General features: G+C 41.9%; 1 protein-coding gene and 1 long non-coding RNA gene across 2 annotated transcripts in view; one reads left to right on the plus strand and one right to left on the minus strand.

Annotated features, from left to right (window-relative positions):
* The window catches only part of ANXA5 (annexin A5), a 29923-nt gene extending 24487 nt beyond the window's left edge, over window positions 1-5436 (minus strand). Inside the window, exons 1-2 of the mRNA XM_082653569.1 lie at window positions 5329-5436; window positions 5096-5143 (exon numbers count right to left, since the gene is read on the minus strand). Of these exons, the coding sequence (XP_082509695.1) occupies window positions 5096-5104 (9 nt within the window). The 5' untranslated portion in view covers window positions 5105-5143; window positions 5329-5436. The remainder of the gene's footprint in view (window positions 1-5095; window positions 5144-5328) is intronic.
* Window positions 5437-6160: 724 nt separating this feature from the next.
* LOC309822225 lies at window positions 6161-12020 on the plus strand. The gene is made up of 3 exons (XR_014296718.1): window positions 6161-6225; window positions 8925-9040; window positions 11799-12020. It is a non-coding gene; the product is annotated as an uncharacterized lncRNA (long non-coding RNA).
* The last annotated feature ends 7878 nt before the right edge of the window (window positions 12021-19898 follow it).

The following is a 19898-nucleotide window of genomic DNA, read 5'->3' on the forward strand; positions in this document are numbered from 1 at the left end:
GAACATTGTGGTACATGACTCTTTTTGAATTATGGTTTTCTCAGGGTATATGCCCAGTAGTGGGATTGCTGGGTCATATGGTAGTTCTATTTGTAATTTTTTAAGGAACCTCCATACTGTTCTCCATAGTGGCTGTACCAATTCACATTCCCACCAGCAGTGCAAGAGGGTTCTCCTTTCTCCACACCCTCTCCAGCATTTATTGTTTCTAGATTTTTTGATGATGGCCATTGTACAATGGTTTTTACCTACGGTTCTTCTGAGGCTCAGGTTTCGCAAAGTCTTTCCCCCCCTCCCCCAAGAAAGGGCTGGGTGGGGAGGCCAAGGGCAGAGTTCTGCCTTCCTTCTCCAGGCAGAGCAGTTCAGGTCTTATCTGACGGACACAATACAGAACAGGCCCATTAATATTTCCTTTGATGATGGGTCCCACTGATCAGCAAAGAAAAAAAAAATTGAAAATCACTGTACTAGGAAAGAAATGAGATGAGCAAGAAAGGAGGAAAAAGCCAGGGAAACACGATTGTGATTTGAGATGCAAAGTAAATTAAATATCAGAAAAAACTAGAACCTCGAAGAGGACCGAGGGGCACAAACACATACCATGAGGCGTCAGAAATAAGATCTCAAGTCCTAATCTTCACTGTTGCTCAATCCCATCAAAAGAGGTGAAAATTATAGTTCAAAGCCTCAAATTCAAACTGGTCTATAACTTTTGCTAACTTTCACATAACTTCCTTTCCCTTTCATCCTCCTTATTTTTGCTTCTTTCCATTTTGTCTAATCATCCAACTACCTCTGACCTCTCAAAGTCAGATGTAAGGAAAAAAAGCATCACTATAAAATAGTTTACATTATGTGCACAGTGGTAGAAAAGTTTTTAGTAACTTAATAAAGGTTTTGTCAACATTATTTAGATTTTTGTTGTGTTTCTTTAATGCTCCTATGGCTACCTCCCTGCTAGTATAAGAATGCCTTCCCTTGGCAAATACTAATAAAGTGGAAAGTTTAACTGTCCGTGAATAATGGTGATACCTTTGAGTCGGTAAAGCGGGCAAATGTATTAACCTCCAAAGGGGCTATTTTACCTAGTTGTTGAATTGGCCATTTTGCACATAGCACGTGAAAAGCTATTTCACTAACCAATTCATTCACATCGATGCTTCAGAAAACAATCAAGTTTACAGATTTCCCATATTAGAGAAGAGTGTGCATCGATTCACAACTTTACTTCCTTTTGCATCTAAATGAGAGACAGAAATCTAATGAACTTGGCTGGTCCTAGACAAAGGGAAGAAATAAGTTAGCTTCAAATCTTTAGTTGTCTCAACCTCCAGTCAACTCCTCTGGAATGAACCTCATCTCAAATTTCCTTATTTATATTGATCCTGCTTGCTCAGGGCCCTTGTAAATGATCATAGTGCAGTGATTTCAAGCCAACCAAAAAAATTTCTCTTCAAATTTTGTACAGTTTAAATATGTATCAGGCTGATAGCTATGATGTTCATGAAGTTTCTAGTCAAAAATTATGTACCCTGCTTTTGCTTCATGACATTCCTGATGCCCTGAATACATTAAATCTTTGTAAACAACACTATAAATTAAACGAGGTTCAGACTGCCCAAAATGTAATTTTTTAAAGTTTCATTATCCTAAAGAAAATTAAAGACATAAAAGCCTTAAATTGAATTAAAATGTATTAAATGGATCATTTGTCTATGAAATATAGCCAACTCTTGATTTTTTCAAACCAAAGAACACAGAACTACACAATGTACTTTCAAATACTTAAATAAATTAGAATATCTATGAAATAATTTGGCTGTAGCTAAATACTTAGATTTAAAAAAAAACAAACCTGTGTAAGCAAGTAAAGCTATAGGAGAGAAATAGGTCAGAAGCCTATTTAAGAAATCCAACCCCAAATACTGTAAGTCAGATTAAAGAAATGACCCTAAAACCTAATGAAAAATTCACACTTACATAAACAGAAGTTGATTGTTGAGAGAAAAAAGATGAAGGGATTCAAAAATATTTACTACATATAGATAACTCAGGCAATTTTAACAGCTCTTTGGCTATTCCTTAGTAAATATATTCAACTAGCTTGTACCCAAATTTAACATAGTAGATTTTGTTACTGATCCAATAATCATAATAATTTATTACTCATTTTGCCTTTTATGGTAAAATAACATGGATGCTGTGGTTTCAAACCAGATAAATATAAAACCATTCAAATGAATAGTTTCAAACCTGTAAAAAAAAGTACTGTCCAGGGACTGTTTACATGCAGGTATATCTGTAATTTATATTCTTGTATGTCATGGAGAAGATAGAGTTAACCAGGGTGCTCTCTTTGAGAAAAACTGGGAAGCCTCAGGTTAGACTATTTCTCTCCAAATAATCGTTAACTGGTTGAATCCCACATATTTCAATACTAATGGATAAGAATTAGGACCAGAAGAAGGGCAGAGCTCAAGTAGTGGTACCCAACAAATGCCTCCAACTCTGAATGTATTTACCTAACATGATAAGTCACTTTTTATGTTGTTCCCAATATTTGCCCAGTATTGCCAGGCAGGTTAAGAATCTGCCTGCCAATGCAGAGGACACAGTTCGATCCCTGGTCCGGGAAGATCCCACATGCCGCAGAGCAACTAAGTCCGTGCGCCACAACTACTGAGCCTGTGCTCTAGAGCCCGCGAGCCACAACTACTGAGCCCACATGCCACAACTACTGAAGCCCGCATGCCTAGAGCCCACGCACCGCAATGAAGAGTAGCCCCAGCTCGCTGCAACCAAAGAAAGTGCAGTGCACAGCAACGAAGACCCAACGCAGCCAAAAAATAAATTTAAAAAAATTTTAAAAAAGAGCAGCATTGACATGAAGTACATTCATTACAATATAATGTATAATTTACTTATAAATATATTAATATAAATATTCATAAGTGTAAAATATACCTAATAATATTTGTTTACATAAAAAAAGAAACTCCAATGTATCTGTCAAAGATCAATCAAATTTGTAATAAGACAGTCGTGCCCGTGATCTACATATGCGATAATTGATTCCTGGATATCTGCAAACTGTTATCTGCAGGGTGGTCCCAATGTTAAGTAAGAAGAGAAAACCACTGGTATGGAAGATGTAGCTCATAAACATGAAGAATCACTTTTGTGGAAGGCTATATTTTCACTTTTCATTAAATAAAAGACATTAATATTTAACAACATATTTTAAATTGCCAGAACGTGCACCTCTAAGACTCAGCCATGATGCCATTACTCTACAGATGGCCAGAGAGTGGAAGCCCATACCGCTCGTCAACAAAAGGTACTACCATGGAAACTGTTTGAAACCCAACACTGAAGTACTTCAGCTTACACTGGGGTCCAAAGGAAATTTTAGACAGTAAAAGTGCAATTCCATAATGTAGGCATTCTGCACACCATCAAATGTAAGTATAAAGCCAACAAAACTTCACCTTAATATTAAATATTTAACAAAATGTTTTACTTCCATGGTTTCCAAGGATAACTAATAACAAAGCTAGTGTAAAATTCAACACTATCTTTCTTAATAGTACTTGTAACTTTTATGATAACTAAAAACTGTGGCTTGGATAGAAAACAGTCCTGGTTATATTGTAATAGCGGTCATGTACAAAATTCTATAATACAAGCCACCATTCTCCCAGGTTTTGTATATATAAGGGCTTTTACACTATTTTCATCCTTTGAAATTATCAATGTCCACATTTGGGGAAATGTGTTCACTTATGCTATCTTGGGTAGAGTCTACATAATTAAAGGAACTGACTGAAAAACTTCAGAAATCACTGGGTAAATTTACAAAAGAGAAACAGCCAAAAGAGCTAGGATAAAGAGAATTATTCTTTAATGCTTGCGAAATCATCATTTACATCACCACACCAGCATATCAAGATTGGAAAAATAATGCTCAGCAAAGTTAATTCCATATAAAAGTATCCTTTTATATGTTGAAGAATCTAAACCGAAGTTTCCACTTGAAGTAATATGAGACCTGGGTTTTTGTAACACTTCTTAAGTGCAAAAGAGGAAGTAAGAATGGAAGTACTGTATAAATTTAATAAAATTACCAACTCCTCTTAATCCTCCCATCTTGTCTTGGAAAGGATCATGAAACCTTATTCAATTTTGATAAGTCAATCTGATTTTTTTTTAAGTGAACTATACATGAAAGAGGGCATTGTTTGAGTTGAACCACTTGTTTAAAAAAAGTTTCTGGACTCTGACAAGCCAGTTAGATCGATGAGATCTTGTAAAATTAGTTTCGGGGTGGAGCTGTCGTAAGCACCGATATTTTATTCACAAAAGATTGTACAACACGGTCAATTTTTAAAGAGTGCTATATAAATTAAATGATTTTCTCTTCCCTACATTTTTGATAAATGTTAAGAACAGCAAAGAAAGCCGTTATTAGGTAATCAAATTCTGAAACAGTCCCAAGGCAGATTCAATTCATAACTCGTTCCGCGAGTTCGTTACTTAGGAAAAGCAGCTCTTCGGTTTAATCTTTTTGCTTGGGGGGGAAAAAAAAATCTGTGCCAACGACGAAATGTTCCTTTTAGTTAAATTGGGTTGAGCGACTGGAAAAAGCTCCACTACAACTCTACTGGAAAAAGCCAACGCCCACTCATAGTATTCAAATACAGGAAACTTGGCGAAATAAATAAATAAAGCCAAGAAAAGAAAAAAAGAAATGCGTTCGCTTCACATGACCACAAGGAGTTGTACTTGCTCTGGTTCTAATTTCAGCCACTCTCTGGATTTTTAGGAAGGCTCCCTTTTACACATTCACTCACGAAGCGGGAGCGCCCCCCAAATCCGGCCACGTCACCGGCGGCTGCGCTGCAGCGCCAGGTGGGAGCAGGTTCGGGCGGGCGCTCCCTAGGAAGGGGAACAAAGGGGAAACAGAAAGTGTAAGAAATTCCCGAAGACAGATTCAGTTTACTCCTAAACTCTTCTGGCTTTCCAACAAATTCTAGAACTCCTGAACAGTTTACAAAGTTCGTAAATCCGAGCGCTGCACGGGGGCGCACGGTCTTACCTGTGCCATGGCGACTGCCCAGGTCAGGAGAAGGTGACTGATGCAGGACTGCAAGAGAAGAGAGAGATGGCGGGTTCAGCGAGCGGGACTTCGCCGCCGCGGCGTCCAGACAGCCCCCCGGGCGCCGCCGCAGACCCGCCCTCGCCGCAGCTCCTGGGACAGCCCTCCGCCGAGCGTCCGCTCCACCCCGGCGCCCCCGCTGCCCTCGGCGGGCTAGGCGCGCTCTCACTCACCCAGACCTGAACCTCCGGGAGAGCGGCGGCGCAGAGGGCTAGCAGAGACGCGGGCAGAGAACGCTCCAGGCAGCTGCTTTCTGGGGATTCCAGGCAACGGAAACGGCATCGGCCCGGCCCCGCCCCGCCCCCGCCCCCGCCGGCCCATCCCTGCGCGCCTCCGACACGCCCCTGCCCGGGCTTCAGTGCGCCTGCGTGCAGCCCGGCCGGTCCGAGTTCTCGCAGCCTGGGAGGGGCGCGGCTCCCTGAGGGCCCCGGGGACAGCCTGGCCTTCGCGCAGCGGGAGGGCGTGGGGAGTTGTCCAGGACTCCGTGTTTGGGATCGCTGGGGCCTCCCTCCCCTCTGTGGCCGCAGGAACGCGGGCCTCACCCGGTGCTCGGCCTTAACGGTGTAGGGGCGTGAAGACCAGACAGTCTCTGCGGGCAAGGACAGCGCGTCTTTGACCACGGTTTAGAATTCCCAAGTTTATTTTTAAGTTTGTTTAAAAAAAAAAGTGTCAATCGTTGCTTCCTAGATGGCCTTCTCTTAAATGTACATATCTCGATGGTGACTTGCTTGGGAAATTTAAAAACCTCCGCCTGGGATCGGTTCCTATTTTCAGAACCAGCCTAGAACTTTCAAATAACTTAAATTTGAGCCATTCCCTATTATTAGTTAAACGTAAAATACATGAGTATGAGAGAGAGAAAGACAGACGGAGACAGACACTACAGGAGATTGTACTAGGCTGGTGCAGAGAATGCAAAGACAGAAAGACAGTGCCCTCCTCAGACTTACTAGCGTGGCGAGAGGGGCGGCACCGGGCGGGCGCCGGGAAGCAAGAGGACAGAAGCCGGCAACCCTAGACGCAGTAAGATATTCTAGGATGAGAAGCGCAAAGTGCTGTGGAGATTCAAGGTAAGAGATAAGAATCTAGTCTGCTTTGGGGAATAAAGAAGAGCTTTTGTCATAAATTAAATGTAGAACGAATGTGTTCTTTGTATAGATAGAACTTCTCATTTGCTTTCACATATGAGCCACACGCTTAATCAGGCCTTGACAAAGTCACACCAGAGTGATTGTTTGCTGGAGAGAAGGCAAAATTGCAAAGCATGTGGAGCTCGCCACACACACACACACACACGCGCGCGCGCGCACACTCCCCTTTCATCTTGCCTTTCCTCTTCCCTGGAAGCCTCTTCCCAAGCAGCCGGCTTCTCTACGTGGCCTCAGGCTCCCTAGTTTGAGCACATCTCCTCTCTGCTTTGAGCACCTCTCCCAGAGCACTGTTGACAGGCAAAGGAGTCTGAAGGCAGCCCTTTCTTCTGCATCTTTTTCTCCTCACTTCTGCTTATCATTTTCTCTCTGACCTTCACCAAGAGTAGCTCCTTCAGTGTGGCCTGGAGCATTCTTTTCCCCTCACACATCCACTTACTTGAAGTCCTTTACTTCATCATCTCTCTCAGTTTCTACTCTCAGAGTAATGGAATGACACCAGAGCTCAGCAATCCTATGTTTAACGATGTTGTTGATTTTATAGGAAAATGATGCCCATCACAGGTTAATGACTTGCTGTGTCCTGCAGGTAAATAGTGATAGAATTAATGAATTATTAGACTCAGTGTTTTGATATACATACCCCAGTTGGTATTTCTTTCACTTCCAGTTACATGGATTTATTCAGTTCCTACTGTGGGCCGGGTGCAGTTCTAGGCACTGGGGATAGGGTAATGCAGTAAATGAAACGAAGTCCCTGCCCTCATAAGTCATACATTCTGGGGGAGGGGACAGACAATAAAAAATACCTATTATGTCCAGTATGAAGTCTTCTATAAAAAAAATTAAATGGAGCTGGGGAATCAGGCTGAGGGGAACACTGTTTTGCAAAGGTGGTCTGAAGCTGTGGAGAAGGCCTACACAAGAGTCTACTCCCATTAACATTACAGACAGAGCATGAATACAAATACTACAATGGGAGACAAACTGTAAATCATAAACGAGATGCATAAAATGTAATCAAAATGCAACTGGTTTCAGAAGAGAGACAGCTAATATTTTGTCAAGGGGTTTTAAAAAATTGATGGATGTGTCATTTGAATTAGGCTTCGAGGGAGGATATTTTGTCAGGAAATGAAGAGGAGAAAGGGTGATCTGGTTAAGTGAACAGCAAAACCAAAAGAAGGAGAGTGCCTTTGTGTGTGTGTGAATTGAATTTCTAAAATGGCTGGAGTGCAAAGTGCATAAAAACTACCACCTAAAGACTCTGCTTTGAATGGTATATTTAATTGATGGATTTTGAATGAGTGGTGTTTTTTACCTACTGGGTGTTATAAATGATGGGCACTCAGAAAATCTCCTTTATTATGTCTTAAAAACAGTATCTGTCATCTAGCCCAAAAGTCCCTACTCAGTGTCCAAAGGGCATCCTCAGACTCTCCACCAGATTCTTCAGTTAACTCTTTCAACCTCCTAATTAAACTTTCTCTTTCTTGAATTTAAAATTAAAGTCTTCTTAGTGCGTTGTCTTTATGTTGCATTAATTTTAAGTATTTTGTGATAATTTTGGTTTGTTTGCTGTACAGTTCTTGTGTACAAATAATGGATTTCAGCTATTTTCTGATGAGATAATCAGCTATCAGGTTACAGCCATACCTAAAATTTTCTTTCCATTGGGGAAATGTACCAAATCTCAGATAACTAATGTACAAACCCATTTTTGTTCTTGTTTTTTTTTTGGCCAAGCCACGCAGCTTGTGGGATCTTAGTTCCCCGACCAGGAATAGAACCCACGTACCCTGCAGTGCAAGCACAGAGTCCTAACCCCTGAACCACCAGGGGAAGTCCCCAAACACATTTTTGAAGCTCAATTTATTTGTAAACTGGAGACTTTCCTGATTTCCCTCTTTACCTCAATTATTTGGATCATTCAGGAACTAGCCAATTTATTCTAAACAGGTCTAGCTTCCTTGTGTTGTAATTTCTACATGTCTCACATCTAATATTTTCATCATATATTCATTGACCTACTGCTTCCCTTAATTATACTGATGCATAAAGAGAAAAAAAATGAGTATTAGGCTTTGTATAAGTAAAACAATTTTCCCTAATTCTAGAAGAGTTAGTCTTGTTTTTTAGAATATAAAATTCTCAATTAGTCTTCTTTTTAAATTAATTTCATTGAATAAATATAGTTGTTACAAATTATGATTACTTAAAGAAGAAGAAAAGAAGACAAGATAGTGAATTGCAAGAAATTAAGGATTAAATGAGCTAATTTGTAAAAATGCCTAGCAATTATAAGAGGATTGGTTTCATTCCTCCACAGTTCTTCCTCCTTTGAAAAACCCTCACTACCATTCTCGGCTCCTAACCTGATGATTCAGCCCCTACTCTCACATTTAAAACAAATTACTCTCTGATGGTCCCACTGCCCCATGCATCAGGACCTGTCCTATCACCAGCCAATCCCTCAGGCCTGGCAGGCCCCAACTCTCCAGGGCCAAGCTGATGCTTCCTGGTTCCCTCCTATCCTTCCTCTACTAGAGTCTCCCATCAGTGGCCCCTATCAAGTACAGCAAAATGAGACTCCCACCCTCTATACTCCTCTCCATATGCAGGCTCCCACGGCCCCCATCTGATGTGGCCAAAGACTCCAGAAGCACCATTTGGAATTTAATTCAAGCCGTCTACGTGGCCTCATCTCATCCATCCCTGAACCTCCCAGGGTGAGAAGGTGAGGCCTCATTCTTCTGCAGATTCTGCCCTGTCCATTTTCACCATCACTTCTACCTCCCAGAAGTAATACTGGAACGTAGCCAGCATTCTAGTGCCCCCCCCCCACCCCACTCCCCGACCTTGCCCTTTAGACTTAAAGTGGTTGTAATGTCCTTTGGAGAAATAGGTCCAGATTTACTTTCAGAAACTCATCCTGAGCCAACAGTGTGAAATTATGAGGAGACTCTTTAATAATCTCCCCTTATTGAGATCCACGTGCTCACCAGAAATTAAAAGCAGAGACTCCTCAGGAGATTTTTATCTTTAGAAGGCCTTCCACTGTTTTTATTCAAAACAATATTTGTGTTTATCCAGTAACATGTAAGTCAGCTTCCCTAGCAGGAGACTGGAATATAGGTCTTGGGTAAATAATTAGGTAAAAAAAGTTTCTGATAGGAATCTTTCAGGAAGGATTTTTAAGCTTGATTAAGATCTTCAGAGCAATTAGTAAAAAGAAACCCCAAACTACTCAGCCTGTTTATAAAAGGACAAGCATCCTGTCTCTCTTGTTCATTGCTGAGTCCCCAACACCTAGCACAGTGCCCTTAGGAACACTCAGTACCTGCTCATAGCAGCGCAGTGAATGTTTTGAATGGATGCGTGAATGGCTGACTGAATCCACTGTGGTGTGGGTTATTAACTGCAAACCGTTGATATTCAAAATGACTAGGAAGATATAAAAAAAAGTGAAAAGGAAACCTTGTAAGAGAGAATTTTGCCAGTGGAATAGATGTAGTCCCAGACAGGGATTCTGAATTCTGGGGAGGACTCATCCCCGGGTGGGTAAAGTTTTGCTTTATGATCTTAGTAGTGTGTGACCTTGGACAATGATTTGATTTTTCCTAATTTGGGGTGGTGGCTAGGATTAGATGAGCTCACTTGTTTAATGCCTAAAAATAACAGGAAGACTGGTTTCAATTTCTCATCCCTCTTTCTCCTTCCAAAAAACTCTCACCACGAAACCCCACCCTCATCTCTTCCATGCTGATGATTCAGTCCCCACCCATCCCACTTAAAAACCCAAATTAAGTCCCTCTGCATCCACTGCTCCACTGCAGCAGGCTTGACCCATCAACAGCCAGCTTCTCAGCACTGGTCCCCTACCCCCAGCCCACTCCCATTTCTGGGGCCAGTTTATGGTACTCTCAGCATTGGTTTCTTTATCTGAAGTTTATCTTCATTCATTCAACAACTTTATTGTGTGCCACACCCTGTCATAGGCACTCAGGATACAGTGATTCAAAAAAAAAAAGAAAAGATAGAATCTGTCTAATTACAGTGCTCAGTCTAGCAGATTAAATGAGATGACACAGCAGAATTCTGTTAACCTTAGGGTAGGAGGTAAGAGTAGGAAGTAGGCTTAAACAAGGAAAGCCTTTGCCACCGGGTGGGTGTGTATGTGCAGCGTGGAGGGCTGGGAGAAGGAGGGCAGGAGGGTGGTGTCCTTCCCAGAAGTCAGCCTAACGGGGATATCAAGGCACGAGATGGATGGAAGTAGTGTTATTTTTTTCCCCTTTATGCAACCTTATTATTTGGATGAGAGGGAATGAGGGTTCGCTCTCTCACACCCTGAACACTGCCATTCTCTACACGGTTCCTCCTCTAAAACCTTACTAATTCCCACCCCCAGAAGCTCCCTCCTTTCCTCCATGTTCTCCTGGCATTCCAGCCACATCTGCTAGTACTCTCAGACTTCACCCACCCCTAGCCTCTCTTCCCACCCAGACTACCACCCATCCTTTCTCCTGCTTCGTTCCCTGTCTATCCTACCTATGGCCTATAGAGTAAGTCATTTCCCCACAGTCTTGTCACTTTCCTCCAGTCTACTCTCTTCACACGTCCAAGTAACTGCTACCCCATCATCATCTGCCCCTACATGCAGGCTGCTGAGGACAGTTGGACACAACAAAATCATACCATAGAGTGGCCATGAAACAGATTTGGAGTCTTCCGTCTCAACTGGGCCCTTGGCGTTTCTTAGTGACCCTTTAATATGTCCCTGCTCAGCTCTTTTTCCATCCCTCATCATATTTATTTTAATCTTCACTGCTCTCCTTAAGATTCTAGCCCTCATCCTTTCTCCCAGCAGATGACATTAATTCCTACTCAGCCAGTCTCCTTGCCCTGAATTCTCACCCTACACCTACAAACTCATCTTCACCCATGCCCATTCTTACCTCCTTCTTTCTTACTCAGAAGGTGAGAGGACCCTCTTCCTACCCAAGGTTTAAGGTTCATCCTCCAGGATAATGATCTTATTCTCATCTGTATTTAAATCTTTTCCTTTCACTAGCTTCTTCTCAGGATAAATTAACAAAGCTGTTTAAGTCAGGACTTTCTTAGTTTCAAGTGACAGAAACGCAGCTCAAGCTAGTTTTGGTAAAAAGAGAGAGAGCTAAGAGCATGTCATCAGTCATACTTCAAGGTCTTGGGAAGTGAGTGCTAACTTCAACTTTATGGAAGCAGGATCCTTCCTTCCCACATTAATTTCATAGAAGTTAAAAAAGAAAAACAGAAACAGAAATGCCAATAAAGGGAAAGTATGACTGATCACACACTCTTAGCTCTCTCTGTCTCATTTTCCTCTCTCAGAGACCAGCTTTCTTCTTGTGGCAAAAACATGGCTACAAGAAATAATAGTTCAGCATGAAATAGAGTCCTAGGTCCTCCTCCAGGGATACACATAACAATCCGATATATATCTTTGAGTTCTGCAGGAAATAAAGCACCCACCCAGGCGGAGGATGGAATGATGATGTTGACGTTTTCTGACTTCAGTCAAGTAAAGCTTGGACTCCGTCAACCTTTGCCCCAATTCTACACTGAATTCTCCTCTGCTCAAGCCCCTTCATTAATTTGCATGTACCCTTAGCTTAAAACTTCCCCAATTTTGCTATCCTGGGAGATATCCCAGGATATCCCAGTACCTTTGGGAAAGATCCCCGGTGTTCTCCTTACTTGCTGCAAGTAATAATAAATCTTTCTTTCTCCTGCTCTTTGGCTGATTGTGTCTTTTGGCTCAATACCCACCAAGAGGCAAACCCAGTTTTCTGGTAACAGCCTCTCCACCCTCTACCCACTGTCAGTAGTACCCCCTCCACCGCCCCTGTTGTGAGAAATAAAAATGTCTCCCAACATTGGCAAAAGTCCCCTGCAGGGCAAAATTGTCCCCAGCTGAGAACCACTAACCTATATAAGGGGTTCCTTGCTGAGCCACAGCTCCATGTTCATTCATTACCGTGTCACCCAGCCTCCAGCAGGCCCGGCCACAACAAAGGACACTTCCAAATCCTCATCTTCAGCTCAGACCTCTCTCCTGCACTCTAGGCTTACATGCTCCCTGCCTGCTTCTCATGTCTCAGCCAGGATGGGCCACAGGTAACTCACAAGCAACATGCCCAAACCGAACTTACCATTTTTCCTTCAAGACCAGCTTCTTCCACACTCCCTGTCCTGGTTAAAGACATCACTGTTAAGCAGTCACTGATGCAGAATCCCGGCAATACTTCTGGATCCTTCACTTTCCCTCGCCAGCCCCTCGCACCACCACATCTAAGGCGGTAGATTCTAATAACACCCTTCCTTGTCTTGTTCCGGCTCCCTTCCACCCATTTGCTTTGCAATCATTTTCTACTGGCCTCTTAATTTTCCCTCTCTCTAATTTGTCTTCTAAATGCGCATCTGATTGTGTTACTTCATGCTTGAAATCAACAGATTTTTTGCAGATCCAAATTGCTTGCGGGAAATATTCAGAATTCTTTAGCAAGATGTTACTGTGGCCTTCCTGAGTTTTTCCTCCAACTTTACTGCACTCTCTACTTTCTTGCTAATGAACCACATAAAAATTCCTATTTTGGGCTTCCCTGGTGGCACAGTGGTTGAGAGTCCACCTGCCGATGCAGGGGACACGGGTTCGTGCCCCGGTCCGGGAAGATCCCACATGCCGCGGAGTGGCTGGGCCCGTGAGCCATGGTCGCTGAGCCTTCGAGTCCGGAGCCTGCGCTCCGCAACGGGAGAAGCCACAACAGTGAGAGGCCCGCGTACCACAAAAAAAAAAAAAAAAAAAAAAAGGTTCTTATTTTGCATTTACCGCCTCTGCCTGCCTCAAACACATTCTTTCTTTCAGTTTCCCTGGTGAGCTGCTGTTCCTCCTTCAAGGCCCATCGCTAAGCATCTTCTTCTCAATTTTCTCTTAAGGCTCCTCTCTGGCCACGTGTGCCGACACCTTGACGGCAATCTCACAACAGACCCTGAGCTCATCCACCCGGCTAAGCTCCTCCTGAACTTCAGACCCACACAAATGATGAAATAAAAAGTGTTTACTGTTTTCAGTCACCAAGTTAGTTTTGGGGTACTTTGTGACAGAGCAATAGAAAACCAGTTCAAACAGTTTACCTGCAAAGGTCAGCATGAACGAAATTCCAGACCCAAGTTTCAAGTGTGGGGTGCTCAGTCCTCCTAGCTCAAGCCTCCAGGGGTCTTTAAACAATACCCAGGAACTGTCTTTTATTCCTCCAGTTTCTTTTTGAAACACGGTAAAACTAATTATATTTTTAGTGGATTAACTACTCAATGTTCATACAGTAATATGCAGAGTAACAGTTCAAAATTCTATTATTATTATTTAATATGGCCTTAAAGACTCAGGATGGAGTTGAGGAAACATCAAGACATTTCTTTTTCTTTTTTTCTTTTTTTTTGGCCGTGCCGCATGGCTTGCAGGATCTTCGTTCCCCAACCAGGGATTGAACCCCGGGCCCTTGGCAGTGAGAGCGTGGAGTCCTAACCACTGGACCGCCAGGGAACTCCCAGAAGCCAGCTGACTCAGGAAACTGGGGAGTAGGGCCACAAGGATCTTGACATTCAAGCTTCTATTTTTCCAATAATAGAAGAGTCTATAAGATACAGAGACTCTAATTCCAGTATGTTAGATAATCAGCTAGGGATGTAATTGTTTAAAATTGAAGTATAGGTGCTATACAGTATTATATAAGTTACAGGTGTACAATATAGTGATTCACAATTTTTAAAGGTTATACTCCATTTATAGTTGTTATAAAATATTGGCTATATTCTGCGTGTTGTACAATATAACCTTGTAGATTATTTTATTTTTTTTATTTTTTTATTTTTTTGCGGTACGCGGGGCTCTCACTGTTGTGGCCTCTCCCGCTGCGGAGCACAGGCTCCGGACGCGCAGGCTCAGCGGCCATGGCTCACGGGCCCAGCCGCTCCGCGGCATGTGGGATCTGCCCGGACCGGGGCACGAACCCGCGTCCCCTGCATCAGCAGGCAGACTCTCAACCACTGCGCCACCAGGGAAGCCCGGTTATTTTATTTTATACCTAATAGTTTGTACCTCTTAATCCCCTACCCTCTTGCTCCTCCCACTTTCCTCACTTGTAACTACTAGTTATAAGTAATTTTGATGTAATTTTGATTTTATAAAGAACACTCTCCACTATAAAGAAAAGTTCTACATCTTTCTACACAGTTAGTTTACACTAGTGTATAGGAACAGCTGAAATGTCTATCACAATGAGAATATATAAATGAATTGCGGTATATTCATATAATGGGATGGTATTCAGCAGTAAAAAAAGAACACAACAGGAATAATCTCAAAAACGTGTTGAACAAAAGAGAAAGAAGCAAGACACAAGAAGGACAGATTCTATCTGATCCCATTTTTATGAAGTTCAGGAACATGAAAACTACGCTAAGCTGAGAGAAATCAAGAGTAGTTTGCTGTAGGAGTGAAGTTAACTAAAAGAGGAGCAAAAGAATTTCCTGGGAAGGATGGAAAGCTTCTCTATCTTGATTGGATTATAACTACATGGGTGTAGATATTGATTAAAAATCACAATTTACTTATATTCATTTTACTATATGTAAATTTTACCTCAATCTAAAAAAGACAACATAAAAAAAAAAAAAAGTAGTGCATAACACCAAAACCAAATCATGTTTCCCCTTTGGATGGATAACCTCTCTTTTAGAAGGTGTAAACAGGGAATTCAGAACACCAAATAGAAAGAGCTTTCACATCACACAAGTGAAAGAAAGTAAATATTTCCAAATATTTTCCCAAAATTACCTTTGAGAAAAGTAAACCCCAGCCCCTGAGCCATGATAAATACCCTCTGATTCATAGCACAAGCCCTGCCTTGTCTCTCAAGCTGGCTTGGATAGGAAAATCAACGTCTACCTCTGCTCACTTGGGACACTGCTCTGCTCAAGCACACGTTGCAGGAAGGGGATCTGCCATGCAGCAGAAAGGCCGGCAGGCAGAGCAAAGGAGTCAGGGCAGTGGGCAGGAATTAGAGGGCTCCGCGGGCGACTCAGCGTGCAGGAACCCCGCAAGGACAGAGGAGGAAGGGTTTGGGCTTAGAAAGGAGACTAAGAAAGAAAAAACATATTGACAAGGCCTTCACAGTTGCAAACTGGGGCTGCCTGAGAGACAGGTGGGATCGGCTGATGGAACAGGAAGGGAGCATTGGGCACGCTTAGCGGAGACTTTAGAAGGCCAGGGGCTGCGACACGAGGGGAAAGCAATTAGGAACAAGGGCTCCTCCCTCCCCTCTGCCGTGGGGAAGGGGAAAAGGCAAAAACACTATAGCCCGCTGAGACAGGAAGGCATCATGTTAGGGGAAAACCCCTTCGTAAAGAATTTGCGCTCCTGCCAATTACATACTGACACCAGGTTCCTCACTAGGTCTCCAGGGTCCTTCCCTGGCCCTGATGCTCAGCCCTCTTTATGCTTCACCTTTTCCTGGGGATGAGATCCAGACTCACAGAACTTGGTTTTATAGGATCTTCACTATTTCCCCCAACACACATACCACAAATGCCCCTAACTTTCTTAGGGAAACACAGCTCCACCACTCCTGGTGCCCCCCCCCGCCCCCGCTTCCCCCGCTCCAGCACTGCCAGTGTTTCCCTTGGGTTGTAGACTGCATGCCATCACTCCCTTCCAACTCTTCCCTAGCCACCCAGCAATCTGCCTTTCTATGGGTTCCCCAACACCAAGTACCTTCCTCTATGGTAAGCCTTGCCTCAGGGTATTGTGGCTGCCTATTTATCTTCTTTTAACTATGAAATATCTCAAATTATAGAAAAGTAAAAAGGGATACTTTGTTCCCAATTAAACTTTGTTACAATTCATACCTTAATTAAACAGATTTTAAAATAAGGAAATAAAATATTGTAGACACAGAATAGTATTACTATTGTTATTATCCCTTATATATTCATGTATCTAATGAAAAACAATGTGTAGTATTTCTTGATATGTTTCCATTTCAATGTAATTAGTAACATACTACACGTGCTTTTTAGCAATTGTTTCACTCTACTTTGTTTTGACATTACATTAACAAAGAAATTAAGACCACGAATAACAGATCATAAGAGGAAAACTAATGCATTTGACTACATTACAATTTAAAACACTGTTGTCTGCTCATATTTAAAAATAAAGCAATTTTTAAAAACTGCCTGGAATAGACTGGTATACATCCCTGTAGGTGATCTGACTAGGTTTTTGTTTCTTTGTTTTTTTTAATTTTTTAATTTAATTTTTTTTTTTTATACAGCAGGTCTGACTAGGTTTTACATTGTTTCTTGTTTGTTCCTTTGCTTTTGTTTTTAGCTAGCTTCCCACAGATGACTCAACCACACTCTCACCAGGAAAGTATAAAAGAAGTTTGGCTGCCAGTTCATTTCTTTTATAGACCAGCAATGAATCCTCCCATTGCCAGCAACACCTGCACCCCCTACTCTAATATCTCTAAATATTTCTGAGATCCTGTAGTTCAAATTAGCCTTCTTCTTAGCTTTCCTTACTGCCAGCTTTGGTTTCAATTATTAATCAGTTTTATCACTAGTCCATCTCTTTCTAGTTTCCAACATTCCATTGCTGCCATATACTCTACTTACAAGTATTTCATTTTTTGTCTTTATATGTTCATGGTTTCTTAAAAAACTCTTTACTGTTACTTTTATGTAATTTTGGGAGGGAGGGTGAGTAAACATGTTTACTCTGCCATATTTTAACCAGAAGTCTTGAAATTGCCTCTTTCTTGTCTGTGTTCCGTCTGGTGGTAGCTGAGCTGAGGACTGTGTCTCATTTATCATGATAGTCTGGTGTCTTGCATATTGCCTGGCGTAGATGAGGTGCTCAGTAAGAAAGTAAGGGTTTATGGAATGAAAACACACGTAGCACGGTAATTTTTTTTGAAATAGTAACCAATGTTTTGCTTTGTTTTTCTCTCCAGTATTTCATTTTCCCTTTTTCAGCTAGACTAATCTGTTATTATGGCTTCAGGGAATGCATGGGACAACAGAAAGCAAACTCTGCCAGAATTTTGAGTTTCAAATGTTTCGGTTGTTAGGAAAATTCAAAGGGCTTACGGCATAAACAAAATATTGGAGCAAAGCATTGTGAAGCATACCTCTATCTCTCCCATAAATCTGGAAGATTGATCCAAAAGAGAGTCAGAGCTCAGCTCCAGGAAGGCATCAAAGTCCTATAGAAAAAATAGATAGTGTGTCTAGACAGTTGGGATCATTTCATCCCACTGGAATGGTTCAGGAGCCCTGGGAAGTTTCCTTTGCATTCATGGATGAAAACAAGGTAAACAGAGAGAGCCAGTGGATCTAAAGGAGCCTCATAGATAAGAATGAAGGTCAAGAAATGCCAGAGTAGACCACTGAGTGGGGAGACAGGATGGTGCCATGTCAGTGAATACATCATGAACAGATGATGCCCGTGTGGCAGATACATCATGGACAGATGACACTGAGATCCCGCCCATCCCTGATGCTTTGACACTATGTAAGTCCCTCATTATTTAAACACAGTCCTAGGGAAATCCCCACATTGACTGAGATTAGTTTCTGCCACCCAAGTAAAATGAAGCTCAAGATTGAAAGTAATTTGAGTTACAAAAAAATAAAATAAAATTATCAGAAACTAATACAAAATTGTAAATCTACTATACCTCAGTTTAAAAAAATTATATTTCTATTGGTCAGTTGAAATTCATGTATAGTACACAAATATGGTGATTATTCACCACCAGATATTCATTTATAAATTCATGAAAACATTCATAAGTATTTACACAACAGATGATCAAATATGTTAATAATATAGCAACATCCTAAATTAAAGTACAGATTTATACTTGTGAATGACAAATCATCCATAAAATCAAGCATGTAGGTAGATTGCTTGGCTAAACTGTTTCTATTATTTGTCAATCTTAACAGAATAAATGAGAAAATACAGAAGCATCTGTCAGGAATGTATGTCAAGACTTTTGCTTTCAGCTGAGATGAAAGCCAATGCTTTCACTGAGAATGACTAGAAAAGCTGGACAAAATACCCAGAACAGTACCTGTTTGAAGGCATTGAAGAACTGCTGGGGAAACTCAGACTTGAGCAATAAGATTCTGGAGAAAGACGAAACTTGGACAGGAGTGCTGGCATTCTGCAGTCGAGTTTTCTTTGGGGGCACTTGCCAGTTCTGAGTACCTGGCAAGGGGCCAGGAATCTAAGCCAGAGATTTGGGCAGGAGATCACCAAGGGGCAGAGAAGGCAGCAGAATTGTCGGCAGTTTGTGGGGCTGGAGAGAAAAATCAGAATCCTGTGAGGCTGGGATGCCAGTGAGAAGGGTGTCTGGAAAACCGAGTCTGACACTTGACCTGTTTTCCCAGGTTCTGACACTACATGGATCAAGATGTTAAACTAAATAGAAAGTCTCTATAAAGTAGAACAGAGATTTTGCAAACTTAAAAGACTCACAGGAGGACAGGGCTACAGTGAGCACCCCAAGTCCTCAGGTGGAACTCCAGGAGGGTGTTTTAGTTGGGTCGGGTTGTGTGACTTAAACAGCAAACATTTATTTCTCACAGTTCTGGAGGTTGGAAAGTTCAAGATCAAGACTCTGGCAGACACCACAATGAGAAGCCCGCATACCACAATAAGGAGTAGCCCCCACTCACCGCAAATAGAGAAAACCCGTGCACAGCAACGAAGACCCAACACGGCCCAAAATATAAGTAAATAAATAAAAGACTCTGGCAGATTCAGTGTCTGGCCAGAGCCAACTTCCTTGTTCATAGATGACCATCTTTTTGCTGTGTCCTCCCTTGTCAGAAGGGATGAGGGAGCTCTGCAGGGTCTCTTTTATAAGGGCACTAATCACATTCATGAGGGCTCCACCGTCATGACCAAATCACCTCTCAAGACTGCACCTCCTATTGCCATCACATTGGGGGTTAGGGTTTCAACATATGAATTTGGGGGGGACATAAACATTCAGTCTATAGCAGAGGGCTACTCTCTAGGAACAGGGACAGATCAGAGATGTAAAAGAGTCTCACAAAAACTGTAATGCACTATATGTCATTCTGGAAAAGGCAAAACTATGAAGACAATAGAAAGATCAGTAGTTGCCAGGAGTTAGGGGTACGGAGAGATGAATAAGTGGAACACAAGGGATTTTTTAGGGCAGTGAAACTACTCTGTATGACACTATAATGATGGATACATGTCATTATACATTTGTCAAGGCCTGTAGAATGTACAACACCAAGAGTTAACCCTAACATAAACTCTGGACTTTGGGTGATAATAATGTGTCAATGTAGAATCATCCCTAGTAAAAAAAAAAAAAGTACCATTCTAGGACAAAAAGGATGTGGTACATATATACAATGGAATGCTACTCAGCCATAAAAAAGAATGAAGTAATGCCACTGACAGCAGCATGGATGGACCTAGAGTTTATCATACTAAATGAAGTAAGTCA

This window comes from Grampus griseus (genome assembly GCF_964374135.1).
Source record: "Grampus griseus genome assembly, chromosome: 4".
In the NCBI taxonomy this organism is placed as follows: domain Eukaryota; kingdom Metazoa; phylum Chordata; class Mammalia; order Artiodactyla; family Delphinidae; genus Grampus; species Grampus griseus.